Below are 18708 nucleotides of genomic sequence, written 5' to 3' on the forward strand. Positions count from 1 at the left end.
AAAAAAGGTAGGAAACCTGAATACCTCTCTTTCGAGAACAACTCACAAGAAAAAGAAGATAGAGATTTTGAGTCAACGAAGAAAATAATAGCTATATTAAGTAGAGGATAGCAGATGAGTGAAAATGTAGATTATAAGTCATGTAAAACACAATATGATTTATCAGTTGCATGTTGTCTTAACTAGTCTATGAGATCCTTAAAATCAGAAACCATGCCTTGGTCAGTGCCTATCACTGTATGGTACATATTAAGTGCTTAATAAATATTTGGTGAGTGAATAAATAAATTTGTCTTCATAATTTGAGTAGAAGTCTATATGGCACATTTTATAGAAACAAAAGTTATCATTTTCCAGCATTAGAAACAAGTAAGTAACAACGCCCCACAAAGTCAAACACATTCCTTACAGAGATGGCAAAAAGGAATCATGGTTCTATTTCTGTAAAAGTTAGAAATGTTGAATGATAAATTTCATGATTCCCCCAACATAGGTAAATTACCTATTTGGCCAGCAATGACAGGAGGTCTAACAACTAAAAGTATCAGTTTATCAAGCAGAAGATAAAGAAATCGGACCACTGGTTCCAACTGAGATGAATTCAATGCTGCAATACTGCTCTTCAATTCATTTTCTAAGTTATTTTCCATGATTCGCATGTCTCCAATTCGGACTGGGAACATGTGTTCATCCAGAGCATTCACCAGAGCAAAAAACTTATCAAGATAAGGATCCTAAAACAAAGAATGAACAGAGGCACTAAACAATTATAACTTCATACATTCCCCAAACTATGGACCACTGATATCTCATATTAATTGATAATACAAAAAAGTACATACTAGTATATACAAACATTGTTTCCAATTAAATACTACATCTATTCTCAGCTATTATTGTAAAGTGGCCACTTCAAATACTATTGATTACTCAAAAAAACTATTGATATTAGGATTTTTTTTCCCAGTGTGAGTCTGCCTTATTGTTTTAGAGCTCAATTGTTATGGCGAGTGTGTTAGCAACCTACCTGAGCCCATTATTAATGTATTACCTCTTAGCTCCATCCAAACCCACCATCTTTTCCACATTTTGTAATTCTGGAGCTAGACTCTTCAAACTACATTTGTCCTTTGTCAGCTGGCTTGTGATAGGCTCTGACCACAGAGGGTATGGGAAACAGTCTGCTAGGCTTGAGGAGTTAGAAGGGAATCTTCTTCCTCCTGTTTGCTTTCCTAATGGCAGCGAGTAGACGTGCATGCTGTGGGCTCAGAGGTGAGGGACATGGGCAGCAGTGGTGGCTCTCACAGTTCCACAGCAGGACCTCTCTACCAAGCTTCCTCAATACTACAGCACGGCAGGCACTGGGCTCCTGTAGCAGCGGTGTCCTCTCCTCAGAGGTCTGACTCACATCCTTCAAGATCTTGCTCTAGGTTTCTAGGTTCCATCCTCCCTTACCACTTTCTGCAATTGCTATCTTTGTTACAATCAGAATTCTCTTTTAACCCATTTAGTAGTGAATCACCTTTAACTTAGTTAACAATTATTTATTTGCAGATTTTTCTCCACTCAAATTACTGGCAGTTTCTATCTCCTGACTAAATCCTAACTGCTATTATTTAACCTCCTTCTACACTGACAGAACCACAATCTTATTTAAAGCAGTAATGTGCGTGCTCTTGGAGCCTCCTTTATACCTATAGATGACCGAGTTCTGACCAATGGATGTGAGAAAAAGGCTACTGAAACTCTGGGAAGACTTTCACTTAGTTAACAATGAAAATAAACTTTAAGAAAAGGCAGTAATGCTAAACAACTTCACATTTATAATTTTAATACTGTTCTAATTTTTTATGTTTTAAATGAATAAAAATAATTCTACTGAATTCTAACTATATATCCAGTAAATTTCAAAGCGCCTACAAGCAAAGTACAAAACATCATTAAAAACATTTATTGTCTTCAATTGATCCTTTAAAAAAGATTATAATACATGATAAAATTATATTACAGCGTTGTAAAATTTATAAACTTTTGAGTTTCAGTCACAGGACTGTGAATGTCAGGGGGCTACACACTAGCCACTTCCACTCTATTCTTCCTCTACATTCTATAGATTCTAAATCATCTCTATGAAATATTTTGCCCCAAATCCTTCTTTGTTACATTAAGACAATACATGTATCTACCTGCTTCCATAAAAACAAAGTCAGGAGTAAAACATAAATATATTACCAACACTAGAAAAAGAGAACACTAACAATGATTACAGGATTCAAAAAAACATGAAAAATAATGTATTTGTATACTTAAGAAGATATCATGTGATATTAAGAATAATTTTATTAAGGGAAGGAATATATTTAAACAGTATACTATAATGTCAACCTTCTCATTATCAGAAGAATAAGGTCTATAGGAAACATAAGCATATCTAACAACAGAAAAGTAAAAACTCCACTGGAGCATTATTTTACTAGGATCTACCTGCATACTGCTAAATAAAATATATATACTACCTTTTTGCTGTTTTTTTTTTTTTTTTTTTTTTTTTTTTTTTGGCTGCATTGGGGCTCCGTTGCTGCGCGTGGGCTTTCTCTAGTTGCGGTGAGCGGGGGCTACTCTTCATTGCGGTGCTTGGGCTTCTCATTGCGGTGGCTTCTCCTGTTACGGAGCACGGGCTCTAGGCATGCAGGCTTCAGTATTTGCAGCACATGGGCTCAGTAGTTGCGGCACGCAGGCCCTAGAGCACGTGGGCTTCAGTAGTTGCGGCATGTGGGCTCAGTAGCTGTGGTGCACAGGCTCTAGGGCACATGGGCTTCAGCAGTTGCAGCACACGGGCTCAGTAGTTGTGGCTCGCGGGCTCTAGAGTGCAAGCTCAGCAGTTGTGGCGCACGGGCTTAGCTGCTCTGTGGCATGTGGGATCTTCCCGGACCAGGGATCAAACCCATGTTTCCTGCATTGGCAGGAGGATTCTTAACCACTGCGCCACCAGGGAAGTCCTTTGCTGTTGTTTTAAAACATGATATAGAGCACCCTGTCTTTTTACTTTCCCTACCTCACTGTGCAGAAAAGAGTTAACATAGCAAGCTTAAGACATTTCAAAGGCCTGCTTACAAGGTTGGCCCTTGGCTGGCATCTGGGAACTTGGATTTCAGGAGGGTTCCCACTGATAGGCGATTGCTCACTATACCTAAACTGTTTGTACAAGCAATATGGTTTATGCTTAATACCTGCTTTCCTTTTGCAAATCTAGGATTTTGGTATGTGTTAGGCAGAGGGTGTCTACGAGACAAGCCTATGGTAAAAACTCTGGGAACTGAGCTTCCCTGGTAGACAACATTTCACATATGCTGTTTCAACTTATCCTCTATGACTCCAGTAGGAGAAAACTCTTGGAAGCCTGTGTCCTATTTCCTCTAGACTTGACCTCTTTCCCCCAGACTTGACCTCTTTCCCCCTACCTTATTTTGCTTTATATCTTTCACTAAAATAAATCACAGCTGTGAATATGACTATATGCTGAGTCCCGTGAGTTCTGCTAGAAAATAACAGAACTTAAAGGTGGCCTTGGAAACCCCTGCATACCACCCCTTGCCTTTTCAAGTTGGAGAACCCACATATTCCATTTTGAACACCTGCCTCTTCTCACTCTACATTTCTCCCTGGAAAATCACATTCACTAGTACAGTTTCAGCTATCACATTTATTCTGTTACCCCCAATCCTAAACTCCTAATTAATTACAACTGCCTATAGGACATCTTCATCTGAAGTGCACAGGCACTTCAAACTCAAAAATAAACTCATTATAGCCCCATAATTTCTCTCCCTTAGTATGCTCCCAAATTTACTTCTCTCACATTTACTATTTACGTTAGAAATCACCATACACCCTAAATTCTGTGGCATTCAAGGTCCTTCATAATCTTTTACCAGCCTGGTCTTCTATGCTCATATACCATGATTTCTCACATACTTTAAATTGCAGTCACACCAGATTAATTACCCTTCCTTCAGCAGATTACTGCCTCTTTGCACTTGCTTTTTATCAATTGCATTGTCTACCCTCTCTCTGTATGGTAAATGCCTACTCACCAATGCAACAACTCAGTTCCCATCAAAACAAACAACTCTCTCTCTGTACTTGAAAGGATTTAGTTCATATATCTAACATAATACTAGTTTTATTATAATTATTTTTGCACTTCCCCTTATTTCACTGTAAGGTACTTTAAGGGCAGGCTCTTTCCTTCACAGGTAACAACGTCCCTGACCTCACAGAGTTTACAGTCTAATGGGGGAAAGAATCAATAAACAAAGGATATGAATGCATTTATATGTACACACACACACACACACACACAGTGACAGAAAGCAAAAGTGCAACAGCATGCAAGTGAAAATAAGAAGCAGTAAGGAGTGCAGGGTAAGACGATACAGAGTGATGGAGCTGCTATGTTTAAAAGAGTCACCAGCAAAGGCTTCTCTGAGGTAAGGAGAAGCCTTAATGAAGAGAAGTCAAATGAATGTGAGAAGGAAAAGCATTCCAGTTAAAGAAAGAGTAAATACAAAGGCTTTGAGAAGAGCTTGGCACATTCCAGAAATATAGAGAAAAATATGGCGATCCCTAAGAACCCTTTCCATTTGAAATATCTAAGTCTGTGAGAAATAAAACGAGCTGGATGATGGTTTTTCAACTCTAATTATTCTGCTATGTTCTAGAAACTTAGGGAAAAAAATCACTTAATTTTCAAAATGAAGTCAATAACATTTTGAAAAGCAAAATATTTGCTTTTGTTCATATTAAATATTTTATTGATTCCTTTAAAAAGTAACTTCCAAACCTATACATTTTTAACTGATATATAGTCTCATAAATCTTATAGCAGACAAAACTGATTTAAGTTCTGGACAAAATGTTCAATTCATTTAAGTGAAATCTGATCACAAAAATTATTAAAATTCACTTACCTGTGTATGGATAGATGAAACAGCAACAACTTCAACATTAAAAACACCTTTGTGATTATCTACCCATTTCATGCCAGGTAGAGGAACCTATAAGATATTGAATACAATGACCACAGATGCTTAAGTTGATTATGAATTCTGAAACAAATGTGAATTATGAAAAAAAATTACAATATCTCAATGAGAAAAAATACCGTGGAAATATATTTTATGCACTACAAATAAATGTAGAACTTATATTTTGTTCTTATTACAAAAATCAATGTTTCCTACAAGAGAAGTAAAAGGCTCAAGGAGCAAAAGGCAGAAAATATACACACAAAATTCTATCTTCCCAGAAACATATACCTTTATATCATTCCAAATCTTCCCTTATGCACGTGTATTTTTAAATACACCCTTACATAGGTGATATATCAAACATATTACATTGAAACCTGTTTTTCACCTATTGCATTGTGAATCTCTTTTCATGCCAATAAATTCACATCTACAATATCTTAATGGCTTACAGTATCCTATTTTCTTTATTTTAAACACTTCTATTATGTTTTAATTGGGCTTTAAAATATTCATAAGCAAAGGAAGTCTATTGTTTTAAGGATTAGAAAACATTTTTTTCTGATATAAATTGCTAGCAGTGTTAATTAAAATCATATCACAAAATTATTTTTAAAAGGGAGTACATCAGTTCTCTCTATTCTTCCTGCTGAGTACAGCTAAAAACCCTGAACATGATACATAAAATAAACATAAAGACTGAAAGGGGAGAGAAGGATGCAGACGGGCTAGGGACCTCAGGATACAAGGAACTATAAGGCAGTGTTTCCTGGGTTTTAGTTTTGCCTCATGTATCCTGGGCTAGTTACTAGAGAAGCTGGCAACCCAGAATTGCCAAAAGAAACAGACAAAAAAAAAAAAAAAACAAAAAAAACTCCAGGAAAAGCCTGCTCCCTCTAGTGAAATGCAACAATTGCCCTAATCTGGCCAAACACAAGGAAACAAATCACAGCCCCATTCCACCTCCATAGGCTGAGTGAGGACCCTAGGTGTCCACCCTCAGCTGGCTATAATGAAGTTCCTCAATCCCTACCCCACCCTCACAAATATTGTCTGGTATCAGAGAAGACAGAGATGGGAACTGGTCCCAGTCCAGTGATAAAAAGTACCTCCACTAATTGTGGGGTCAGTGGAGGCCAAGCAGGGAAAAGTAACAAGTTTCTCCCTCACCCTCACAGCCAGGGAGGTGTCAACTGAGGCCCAAAATCCTACCTCCACCCAATAATAAGCCACCCCCAACCCAACACAGAGTGGGGAATGTGAATCTTTACCTCCACCTGGCAACAGGACCTCCCCCTTCTGCTAAAACACAAGACTTATGCAAGATCTAGAGTCATAACATAATACCCAAAATGTTCAGGATATAACAAAAAATCACACATAATACCAAGGACCAGAAAAATTTCAACTTAAATGAGAAAAGACAATCAACAGACATCAATATTTAGATACTGGAAAGATCTGACAAGGAGTTTAAAAAAGCCATCAGGGGAGAAAAAAAAGCTCTACAAGCAATTACGAACATCCTTGAAACAAATGACAAAAATAGAAAGTCTCAGCAAAACAAAACAAAACAAACAAAAAATATATATACATATATAGGAAGATAGACAGGATTTCTTTCCCATGGTTTTATATTTTTATTATATGAAGAAAATAAAACCAAATAAAGTAAGTTTCCTATTACAAAATTCAATACTAAGTAGGTAAGAAATGCAATATCTTTACTGAGGCAAATAATACAGGTATTGAAACTTTAAAAAAGAAAAAAACGCTGGTGGAGTAAATTGAAACTACTCAGCACAAGAAACAGTACTAGCTCTTTCAACCCAAAACACTCATTTTCAGCTTTAAAAAAAAGGACACCCAAATAAAATGTGAACACATACTTCTTTAAAAACAGTCTGCAGCATCAATATCTTCTGGGCACTTGAAGAAATGGAAATAATCAAGCCCCAACCCAGACCTACCTCATCAGTAACTCTGGGAGTAAGGTTAAACAACTGGTGTTACTACAAACACTCCAGGTGATTCTGATGCATGCTAAAGGAAGAACTACTCTCTTTGTAAGTATTCTAACAAATAGTGTGGCAATAGGAATGGCATAATAGTAGCAGACACTTCTTTAGCACTTTCCATGTGCCTGGTACCATTCTAAATGTTCTACGTACGATTAATCATTCAGTCATCAACATAACTCAATTACTGTAGGCATTAATTATTCTCCTCAATTTACAGATAAGAAAATTCAGGCAGAGAGACTATCTTAATCAGCTCGGTTTGCCACAACAAAATGTCATACACTGGGTGGCTTAAATAACAGAAATTTATTTTCTCACGGTCTGAAGACTAGAAAAGTCCAATATCAAGGCGCCACCATGGTCAGTTTCTGGTGAGAACCCCTTCCTAGCTTGCAGATGACCACCTTTCACTGTGTCCTCACACAGCCAAGAGAGCAAGCTCTCTGGTGTCTCTTCTTACAGAGCACTAATCCCAGCATGAGGGCCCATCCTCATGACCTCATTTAAACTAATTACCTCCCAAAGGCCCCATCTCCAAATTCTATCACATTGGGGGTTAGAACAATTTAGTCCATAACAGAATAAGAAACTCACCTGAGGTCAGTGGGAGCTGGAAGTGAAATCTTGGATATTATGTTATACTGCCTTTCAAAGGTATATGAGATTAGAAAAAAAATCAACAACAAAAAAACTTTCATAATCCCACACCCCTTTGAGAGCTAACTTTGCTAAATTTGGTGTATATTTTCCAAACTATTTCCACCCAGTTGCTGATATATCTACATATTGAGTTTGGTTGTCACTACATTATTTGTTTGTTTTTATATTTTTATTACAAATGTCCCATTGGGATATTTAAATCTATATCACTCCTCTTAACTACCGTACCACTGTATGGCTGTACAAAAATTTAATTAAACAAACCCTTGGTCGACATCAGGTAATTTTCATTTTTTACTTTTTGCTAATACCAATAATCCTGTAATTTTCTTCTTTAAATTCATACAACAAATATTTACTGAAGTCTCTACACAGGTTTCTAGGTACTAGGGTTTCAGGATAAACATAACATCTGCCCTCAGGGAGCTTATTACCCATTTCCTGTAGAAAAAAAAAATAAGAATTCAGATAGTGGTAAGTATTTAGTAAATAAAAATGGATTAAAAATGACAGACTGTATCAGCAGTGTGGAGGAAGGAAGGGTTGAAAATTCATGGAGTTAGGGAAAGCCTCTCTGAGGAAGTGCTATTTGAAATATATAATGAAATAAATATAATGAAAAGACTCCAGCCATGAGGAGATCATGAAGAAGAAAGACAAAATTCAAAGACTGAGAGGCTGAAAAAAATTTGGAAGAAGCTGTAAGTACGGAACAAGGGGTGTGGTGACAGTAGAAGATGACGCTGGAGAAGTGGAAGAGCCCAGGTCTTTTAGAGATTTCCTGTAGGTCACAGGAAAAAAAGATCTAGATTATATTCTAAGTACAATGAAATTCCGAAGGAACATTTTATTTTGATAATAAACACTAAATCTTAGTAATATAATGCTGAATGAAAAAAGCAAGTCTCAGAGGATTATTTATAGCATAATAACCTTTTCATTAAATTCATAAAATAAGCAAAGTAAACAATGTATTCTTTAGGCACACATATACCTCAATTAAAAAGTAGTTTTAGAGATTTCCCTGGTGGTGCAGTGGTTAAAAATCCTCCTGCCATTGCAGGGGACACGGGTTCGAGCCCTGGTCTGGGAAGATCCCACATGCCGCAGAGCAGCTAAGCCGGTGCACCACAACTGCTGAGCCTGTGCTCTAGAGCCCGTGAGCCACAACTACTGAGCCCACGTGCCACAACTACAGAAGCCCATGCGTCTAGAGCCCATGCTCCACAACAAGAGAAGCCACCACAATGAGAAGCCCACGCACCGCAACGAAGGAGCAGCCCCTGCTCTCCGCAACTAGAGAAAGCCTGTGCGCAGCAACGAAGACCCAACACAGCCAAAAATAAATAAATAAATTTATTTTTGAAAAACAAAGTAGTTTCACTGGGGGGGTTGGGGGGGGTGGTGATTGAGATTGGGAGATTGGGATTGACATATATACATTAATATGTATAAAATAGATAACCAATAAGAACCTGCTGTATAAAAAAATAAAATTAAATTTAAAAAATAAAAGATTCTATGGGAAAAAAACCTTACAGAAAAATGGTCTGAGAGTATCTCAGTCAACAAAATAAATGGCCTCTCACACACTTTATTTCTGGCCCACATAGGCTGAGATGACCATGGAATTCTTTTCCTTACCATACAGACCATTTATACTCAGTTTTATTTTACCCCAACTCTGTAGTACTTTTTTTAAATCATTTTTTTCTCCCTAATATTTTACTTCTTTGCTTGTTAACATATCTCTTTGCAGCTCTACGTTTCTTATTCTCAAAATCTGATTCCTGGCTCACCCCCCTGCCCCCACCTTCCCAGAAATGATTGGAAATACAGGTGTATAACCAACTCAGAAGATTTTTTTTTTTAAGTTCAGTACATGAAACCTCCAACCACATCTGGCCACTCACCATTCCAGACATTTTGGTAGGTGTTGATTTGCCCCTAATATTTTGATGTTTGTAATATACTAAATTCTCTATTAATCAGAATGGAATATTCTGGTTAAATTTCTAAAGAAGATAAACTTTTTAATAAACTTTTGCTCTTGCTGGAAATAAAAAAAGTAGTTTTAAGAGGCTAGTTTTCAAAACAATGTGAATGTACTTAATACCACAGAACTGTACACTTAAAAATAGTTAAAATGGTAAATTTTATGTTATGTGTATTTTACCACAATTTTTTTTAAAGGCTAGCTTTTTGTAGTTAGAAGGAAGAAGAATGTGGAATAAGGGAGGAGCACATAAGTGATGTAAACTATTGTCAGTGTTCTAGCTCTTGGACTGGGTGGTGGATTCATGTGTGTATTATATTATTAAATAAAATAACAAAAAATTGAAAAGTGTAAACTATCCTCAGGTGTAACCACTGTTAAGTTCAAAAATATCCTATATGCTGATCTTTGCATACCTATGCAAATAGAGATGATAAACTGCCATGCTAGTCTATATGTCAATCTTGTATGAATCTTGTAAGCATGAATCTGCTTCCTGGAGCCCAATAAACACTAATCCTGAAAAGTTGATGACACTGAACTGAGATAAATTCACTAGAATACCATCACTCTGTTGAGGCATATTGGTGGCCAAGGTTTTCCTCTCACCATAAAGTTCCAACAGTATTCAACAAGAATGAGTCCAGTTTGGGACATTTTATGTCTGAGATATCTACAGAACATCCTGGCGCAGACATCACTAGGTTTTTTAATTTACCAGACAAATAACTGGCAAGAAATGAGTGAGCAGAGATGCAGATTTAAGATTCATCAACTAGCAGTAGGAGTCAGGAGTATCTTGGTCTTCTTGTAAGTTACATACTACACCACTCTGAGAGCACTGTTCACAGAACTGCAGTCAGTGATCCTGCCTGGGAAGAGTGCTTACAGGTTCAGAGTGAAAAGAACATGAAAACTTAAGGGGGAAATACCAGAAAACCAAGTAAATGTGGTGAAACAAAGCCAACAAAGGTTCACCTTCCTTTTTACCCAGTTTTAAGAAGAAAATGATCCATTTATCACTGAAAATGACCACTGAGTGAAATATAATGAAGCAATAGTTCACTAGTTACAGAAATTAGTTTCTCAGTACCTAAGTGTGCTTATATGGCAAGCTTCATATTCTAAGGTCCAAAGAACTGCTGAAGTTAACACATATCAGAAGTTCTCTGACTTTCTGAATCAAAGAGAGATCAACCTCAACCAGGAAAGTAAATACAAAATTGCATTAAGCAATGACCTATGAAAGTCAAATATTTAAATATTTATCTCTCACTTGCTTTAAATTAAGCACTAAAATTAATATATACTATTCTTTAAATATAATAATGAAGCTAAGAATATATACTGTACTTTTAATATAGTAATTAAAATATACAAAAGTTTAAGCACTTAATCAGGTGGTTTAATCTCACATATCAATCAGCCATACTATGTATCTATAGTCAAATCCAAATTATCACCATATTCTTTATATATGAACATACACGTTGTAGCTAGAAGAAAACCATCAGCCTCCCCCTTTAGAAAGCTGACCTTGCATTTGCAAATCAATTAAGAACAAATACATAACTTCCATAAAATTATATTTTCTTTTAAAATATTTCCTTTTGAAATACAATGCTACCCCTGACAGAAGACTAATCTGTTTTACTGAAAAGATATGTTCCTGGAAAACTGAATGAAAGATTTGGGGGTTGGGGGGGTTCTGTCCTATTTCTTTCCTACGGTCTTTATTCATTCATTTAATAAATATTTATTAACTGTCTACTATGAGCCAAGCACTATTCTGAGCACTGGTAGATACAGCAATGCATAAGAAAGACAAAGTCCTTAACCTCATGGAGTTTATACTCTGTAGACAATAAACAGATAAACAAAGATATATGAACTATAAAGTCAGTAATAAGTTGTTTTTTTTTTTTGGCTGCGCCCCACGGCATGTGGGATCTTAGTTCCTGTCCAGGGATCGAACCCGAGCCCCTGCAGTGGAAGTGCAGAGTCTTAACCACTGGACTGCCAGGGAAGTCCCAGTGATAAGTATTATGAGGATAAAGCAAAGGGATAAAAAGCGGTGGAGGCTGCTACTTAAGGTAATTATAGATGACTTCTCTGAAGAGGGGATATTTGAGTGGATATCTGAATTAAATAAGAAGCAGGTCTTGTGATAGAGCACTGTCAGCAAAGGAAAGTACAAACGGCCTGAGATGGGAATGTGCTCTTTATGTATGAGGAACAACAAAGGCGCTGTGCTATATAGTCAGGGCAGAGTGACAGAGAATGGTGAGAAAGGAGGTCAGAGCAGTAGCTTTACATTGCCTTTTTTTTTTTTTTAATTAAAAACAATACAAATTTATTTGTGAAAACTTTTAAAGTTCTATTCTGAAAAATAAATGCCACCAAGAGAACATTCACAAGACACATTTCAGATTAATGGTTACAAACAGTTGTAGTCAAAGCATTAAGAGACATTGGTAATCATCATGTACTCGTTCTCTCAAAAGGCACTTTGGTTTTTGAACAGTGGCTACTGATTCTTGATTGAGATTTTCCCAATGTTTTTGTTTCTTTCAAGTCACACATGTCATCATCAAAGCTGCTAATGTCCCTTGGAAAATAATATTATTACTTCACTGTATACATACTTAGAGAGAGAAGAAACAGCAAGTTTGAGAAAACTATCTTTGTAATGAAAAGCCCATTTTATTCAAACTGGAGAATTTCAATGTGAGAGACACTGACCTCAGGAGACAGTACAGAATAAGCCTGTGGTGGTTTTTCCAGTGAAACCGGTAGGCAAAACTGCCCAGTCTTTAATCGTCCATTCTGAAGCATCGGTATCCACTTTTAAATAAAAAGGAAACAATATTAATTTAAATATGTTTGTTGTAAAAGTAATTACTTGGAAAATCTGCTTTAAGAACTTGGTATGAGCCAAACTCGTCTCACATCAGTAAACACCAAGGGGATTTAATTATGTAGGTAATAATAATAGGTTTTCATAATTCCTCTAAAGAAGTTTCCCCAACAATATTTAAGGAGGATCCCCAAAACATTATTACCAACTAAGTATGCGATACTTAAATCTATAGCAGGTCCTCATTATCCAAGGGAAAGTTGGTAATAGAAAAGGCCACAAAGTGAATCAATTTTAAACTGGGGTAACAGTGTCAATGTAAATAGGGAAAGAAAGATTTGATTAGATAAGAATGTTGAAAACAAAACTAAAAAGTATGACATAAACTTATTTTCTTACATTTAGCAAAAATTCATGTCATAAGCTGAAGACAAAAGATATGTATCAAATGTTAGTTTTTCTCTTTTAGGTGAAGGCATGCCTTTCTGACAAAATTGTGATAGCACACTATGATGTATTCACCTTAGGTTTACTTTTGTAATTCAATAGTAATGATTTTCAAAAACTACTCAGGTGTTTTAATTGCTTTAATTAAGGCAATTAAAAAGGGTTTTAATTGCCAAGGGTCTCTTTTAATCATTTTACATTCAAACCATTTTCTTCCGAAGAACCCTTAAAACTGCTACATTTACACAGTACTGTTGGGTAAATATACAATAATTAGGACCAACATCTAAGTGTTTACACATATTACTTAGTTAATTAATGACACTGGTTAACTATATTGAGCATTTTCTTGTTATGATGACCCTTCCTAACGAACATGGGGAATCAGATAAGGAATACTCAAATAATAATGAACACCAACTATCTTAAATATTGTTAATTATTTTTAAGATCAAAGGGCTAAATATTTAACAAAAATATACTTACCGTGTATCCAACAGGAGTTTCAAGAGGAGTATTTTGTTTTTGTTGACAACTAACATGATAAAAAGTAAAAAGCAAGTGATGATGGTCAGTTAAAGTAGCAGGGAGTTTAACCTTGATTTCTTCATGAAAATCAGGAGACCTTCATACAAAAACAAAACAAAACAGATCAATAGTCACTAATGTGTTCAAAATAAACAATTATTACATTTGTATGTTTGAGTAATTTTTAAATTAATTTCAGGATTCATGCTTAATTTTTCTTCTAGTCCAAAATATTTTTATTTCCAAACTCTTAAGTAACTAACCCCTACTTCCAGATGAGGGAGCTGCCACTGTTTCTGAAATTTCTCATCCCATTTTTATTAATGGGTTAAGTAATCCTACTATTTGAAAATTCATTAATAATCACCACCTTGATGCTGAAATCTTCATTAGATTGGAAACTGTATAAGAGAAGAGACTAGGGCAAGGCTTTCTATATTTATAAACCAATTTGGATACATATTACATAGAAAAAAAATAATATGAGCTTTTAGAAGTGTATATCTTATAACCATACCATAGAAAAACATTTTTCTTTTATAGGAGTACAGCTTCATAGTAAGACTAAATTGTATTATCCTTTTGTTAAAAAAAAAAGAAAGAAAGAAAAAAGGAATCTTTAGACAACTTGGTATCAAGATGGGCTCTCTATGGAATGTCTTATATCTATCATTCCACTGCTAAAGAAATAAATGTTACCTAAACATGGACTAGTTGTGTATTGACTGACAGCTTTAAAAAAAAAAGGAAAAGGAAAAGAGAAAAAAGAAAAGAAAAAATCAGGGAACCCCCACAAACTGCAATGTGTCCCACCGTTTAGAAGGGCTCCCAGTTACTAAGGAATACAACAAATAGCATATTTGATCAAACCGATGGCACTTGCATCTCAATATTCATTGAGAGTGGGCCCTAAGAGCATTTTTATAAGATAGCATGGCTGCTATTTATGATATAGACCTAAAAGGGATAGAACCTTAGCATCCCCATCTTCCATATTCAGTTAGTATCTCTCTGTTGTATTCAATGAAAATACATCCAAACCACATAGTTCCAACTACCTTTAAAGTGAAGCCCATCCCACCAGTTAGGGATTTTTCTCTGATGCTAAATACGTCAAATATTCTTCCATCTCAAATAAGCCTCAAAAATGCTAACAGGTGTAGATCTGATCACAGAAAAATTAAGTGGCATAAGGCTTTTAATACCCATAAGAAAGATAGCTAATGCTAGCCTTCTGAGAATTTGATGACTTTGGTGAATAAAAGATGCTACAGATCTTATTACTGATCTCACTAATCACCACTGAATTATGAGAAAGTTGAATTTACAAGTCATGTTAGACTGTATCATTTTAATTCTACTAATGCTGAGAGCAACAAAATAAAGACTTAGCCACAAACTGAGATACTTTTAGAAAATACAACCTTCTTTATAAATATCTTTCCTGGCTTCTAGTGCTTTAGTTCATTTCTTTCCTGAAATCATATTATGTAAAGGCTCTTATGGAAAATTAAACATCTACGAGTTATTCATCAACAAGTATTTTGAATTACCCAACATTAGGCTAAGCACTGTGTTACTTTTGTGGTGGTTTTAAAGATGAACATAAGAAAAATAACCCTCAAAAATATATAATTCAGTAGAAATATAAGTAAGACACACATATATCAATAGCTATGCTATAAAGCAGGGGTTGGCAAACTATGGCCACAGGCCAAATCCAGTCCACTACTTCATTCGTATAGCCTACAAACTAAAAATGATTTTTATATTTTTAAGTGCTTAAATAAATTCAAAAGAATATTTCACTTGAGATATTAAATGAAATTCAAATTTCAGGGTCCATAAATAAAATTTTATTGGAAGACAACCATGCCCATTTATTTGCAATTTACTGTACATGGTTACTTTTGCACTACAACAGCAAGGTTGAGTAGTTGCAAGAGACCAGATGGCGCACAAGGCCTAAGATATATACTATTTGGCCCTTTTTAGAAAAGTTTGCCAACCCCTGGTATACAGCATATAAGGTTAAGTGCTTCAAGAACAGAGCTGAACAGATTACTTCAAGTTTTAGATCAGGGAACTGTCATTTAGGAAGAGATATATGATACGGGCCTTAAAGTATGAGTAGGAGTTCAATTAGAGGGAATCAGTATTACAACAGAAAAAAGATCCAAGAAAGGCCCAGAAACAGAACAGCACAAGATATGCTTGGTAATGAGGCAGAAATACAATCATCAAGATGGAAAAGATGATTGTATATTAGACAAACTAAGAAGGAAGGCAAGAATGTTTTACATTTTGAGTCAGAGCAACTGGAAAAATCATGGTACGATTAATAAAAATAGAGAGTCAGACAGAGATTGGCTTAGGAAGAGAGTCAAGAACAAATACATGGAAATTGAGAAGGCAGCAGGCATTCGAACGAATATGCCTAAAAGGCCACTGAAAATACACATCTGTATCTCAGAAAGAAGGTTATGAGAGAAAATAAACAGTGCGAACAATCCACACAAAGGTAGAAGTAGTAGTATTTTCATTGAATGTCACTCTGGAAATACATGTAAGATTATTTAGGGAGAGAATATTATAGAAAAAGAAGGTTAAAGGCAAAACTTTAGTGTTTTGTGTGGAAGGCCTATGTTTTAAAGAAAAAGAAAAATTAGAATAATTACTATTAACTCTTTTTTTTTTTTTTTTTTTTTTTTTTTTTTTTTTTTAGAAATTCACATTCTTTTTTAATTAATTAATTAATTAATTAATTTATGACTGTGTTGGGTCTTCGTTTCTGTGCGAGGGCTTTCTCTAGTTGTGGCAAGTGGGGACCACTCTTCATCGCAGTGCGCAGGCCTCTCACCATCGCGGCCTCTCTTGTTGCGGAGCACAGGCTCCAGACGCGCAGGCTCAGTAGTTGTGGCTCACGGGCCCAGTCGCTCCGTGGCATGTGGGATCTTCCCAGACCAGGGCTCGAACCCATGTCCCCTGCATTGGCAGGCAGATTCTCAACCACTGCGCCACCAGGGAAGCCCGGAATAATTACTATTAAAAAAAAAGTGTTCAAAGGGATAAAAGGAAACCAAGAGAGGGTCATAAAATAAAGGTGAGAAAGAAGAAAGTTTTAAGGAGGGTAAGGAAAAACCATGCTACACAACAGCACTGAAGAAAGACTTTTTTTTAAAGTATAGGAAACAAATTTTGTGGCAATAAGAGATGGAGCCAATGAAACAGAAGACTGATGATGCAAGAAAAGGAGTAACTGATGGAGTCACATTCTGAAGAGCCTGGATAAGATCGTTTTGAGAGCAGAGATGAAAAGATCCACACTGAGGAAGGTGTGGGCCATTACCACCTTTGAAACAGAGGAAAGGCAGATCTGCATGGAGACAATTTGAGGTGAAGAGCACAGAAGTTGATAGATCTCAAGTTAGATGGTCTCAATCAACTTCATAAAGTAGGAACACTAAGAGTTAAAGCAAACAGAAAAGAAGTAGGAGTTAGAGATAGGGAAAGAAAAGCTTAAAATAGCTACCGCCAAATGGGAGAGAAGGTAAAAAAGTGACGACAAAAAAATTTACCAAAGAACAGAGGGGCCAAAAGAAGATAAAATACGATAAAATAAATTACTGTAGCCCCATCATATGATAAAATAACATCAATTTGTGACAGCCCTGATTGGCACAATTTTGTGTTTTTTCTCCAATAGCATTCAATAATCAAAAAAAAAGAAGTGGGAGAGGGAGGTGAAGGAGGGGGATGGGGAGGGAGGGTAGGAGGAAGAGGAGAAGGAGGGGGAGGAGGAGGGGAAAGAAAGCAGAAGTTAAAGGTTATCCAGAGTTAACAATCAATTCCCAAAGAAGTAAAAGGGAAAGTCACTGAGTCGAAGATTTACTGGATGTTGCACCAATTTAACTGACTAATGAGTGCAAGCTTAGTAAAGAGTTAAGTAAAACTACAAAGTGTCAGGTGAAAATAACAGGGAAAGACCAAAGGACCAGAGGCCATAATGATAATCAATAACAATATAATAAAAATGAAAGGATCAGAGAATTTGACAGAAAAGATGTTTTGCGCATAAAGTCTTATATTTGAGATGTCTACGGAGAGAATGTGCATCTACAGGTTGAAAATTATAACTCTGATGTCAGCTGTCTTGAATTTGCACATCCAGTGCAGCAAAGCATTTGGTAAACACACTAACGTGAGTGCTAACAATGCCACTGAGAAGTGAGTAACTTTGAAAGAAATATTTGAATTCAGTACCTGTTATGATATACTACGGCTGTATAGGCTTCCTTTGAAAATTCTGAACAGCTAGATTTACCAAAGATTACCTGTAACAAATAACAGCATGTTGAAACTTTGTTGTAATAAATGCTGGATGTTTCAAATCTATGTAAGAATTTGTCTGATTTAATAACTGAGAACAATGGGCAAAATAAGCCCAATGAAGAACAATGTGCCTATAAGTTCAATTGTTTAACTGTAAATTTCTTTTCAACTATAGACCCATCTGACATTCAAACATTCAAAAGGTTTCTATCCATTATATTTATATCTATTGGGCAATAAGGTACATTTCTTTCCTTTTTCTTAAAGAAGATAAAGAATTCATTTTAAAATCTAGATGTAGCACATCATTTGGAATTTACATAAGAAATACAATCCTAGAATGGTGGCATATATCTACTATATAAATTGGTGGCTTCTCCACTAAAACAACAGTCATTCTGAATGTCAAATATAAATTATTTATAAATGATATTAAAATACCCTAATTTAGGTCAAGCTATGTATCCTTTACTTCCAGTACTCCCTGCAAGCTACTCTACAACGGAAGAGGAGCTCCATTCTTATATTCCTACCTATGTGTTTGTTTTTTTTCAAATCCACCACATTAAAAAAAAAATACAATACTACTACAATACTTTGGAGAAGGTTTAGAGGTAAAATAATTCAGTCTTGTATATCTGCCTCTCGAATTCTACCAAGCAATACTATGGTTAATTAGGGCAGCGGATTACATAAATGGCTTAATGATGTCAAGGTCATAGTTATGATTACTATGTGACAGGCTTACAATGTTATCTAGGCATAGATTAAACTTTTAAGTCTGGCCAGTCATCTCTACACATGCATGAATAGGTATGTGGACATGTCATCACACTT

The 18708-nt window shown here is 35.8% G+C and overlaps 1 protein-coding gene across 6 annotated transcripts in view; it reads right to left on the reverse strand.

Moving 5' to 3' along the window:
* DOCK7 (dedicator of cytokinesis 7) overlaps positions 1-18708 on the reverse strand; it is a 191607-nt gene that overhangs the window by 84612 nt on the left and 88287 nt on the right. For 4 of the 6 annotated variants that reach the window (XM_059923863.1, XM_059923850.1, XM_059923848.1 and 1 more), the window contains exons 16-20: positions 17803-17873; positions 13498-13636; positions 12450-12551; positions 4971-5057; positions 503-734 (exon numbers count right to left, since the gene is read on the reverse strand). In XM_059923863.1, the coding sequence (XP_059779846.1) occupies positions 503-734; positions 4971-5057; positions 12450-12551; positions 13498-13636; positions 17803-17873 (631 nt within the window). Of the gene's footprint in view, positions 1-502; positions 735-4970; positions 5058-12449; positions 12552-13497; positions 13637-17802; positions 17874-18708 lie in introns of those variants that run through there. The other 2 variants (XM_059923856.1, XM_059923858.1) reach the window with 2 other exon arrangements.

This window comes from Balaenoptera ricei, chromosome 1 (assembly GCF_028023285.1).
Source record: "Balaenoptera ricei isolate mBalRic1 chromosome 1, mBalRic1.hap2, whole genome shotgun sequence".
Taxonomy (NCBI): domain Eukaryota; kingdom Metazoa; phylum Chordata; class Mammalia; order Artiodactyla; family Balaenopteridae; genus Balaenoptera; species Balaenoptera ricei.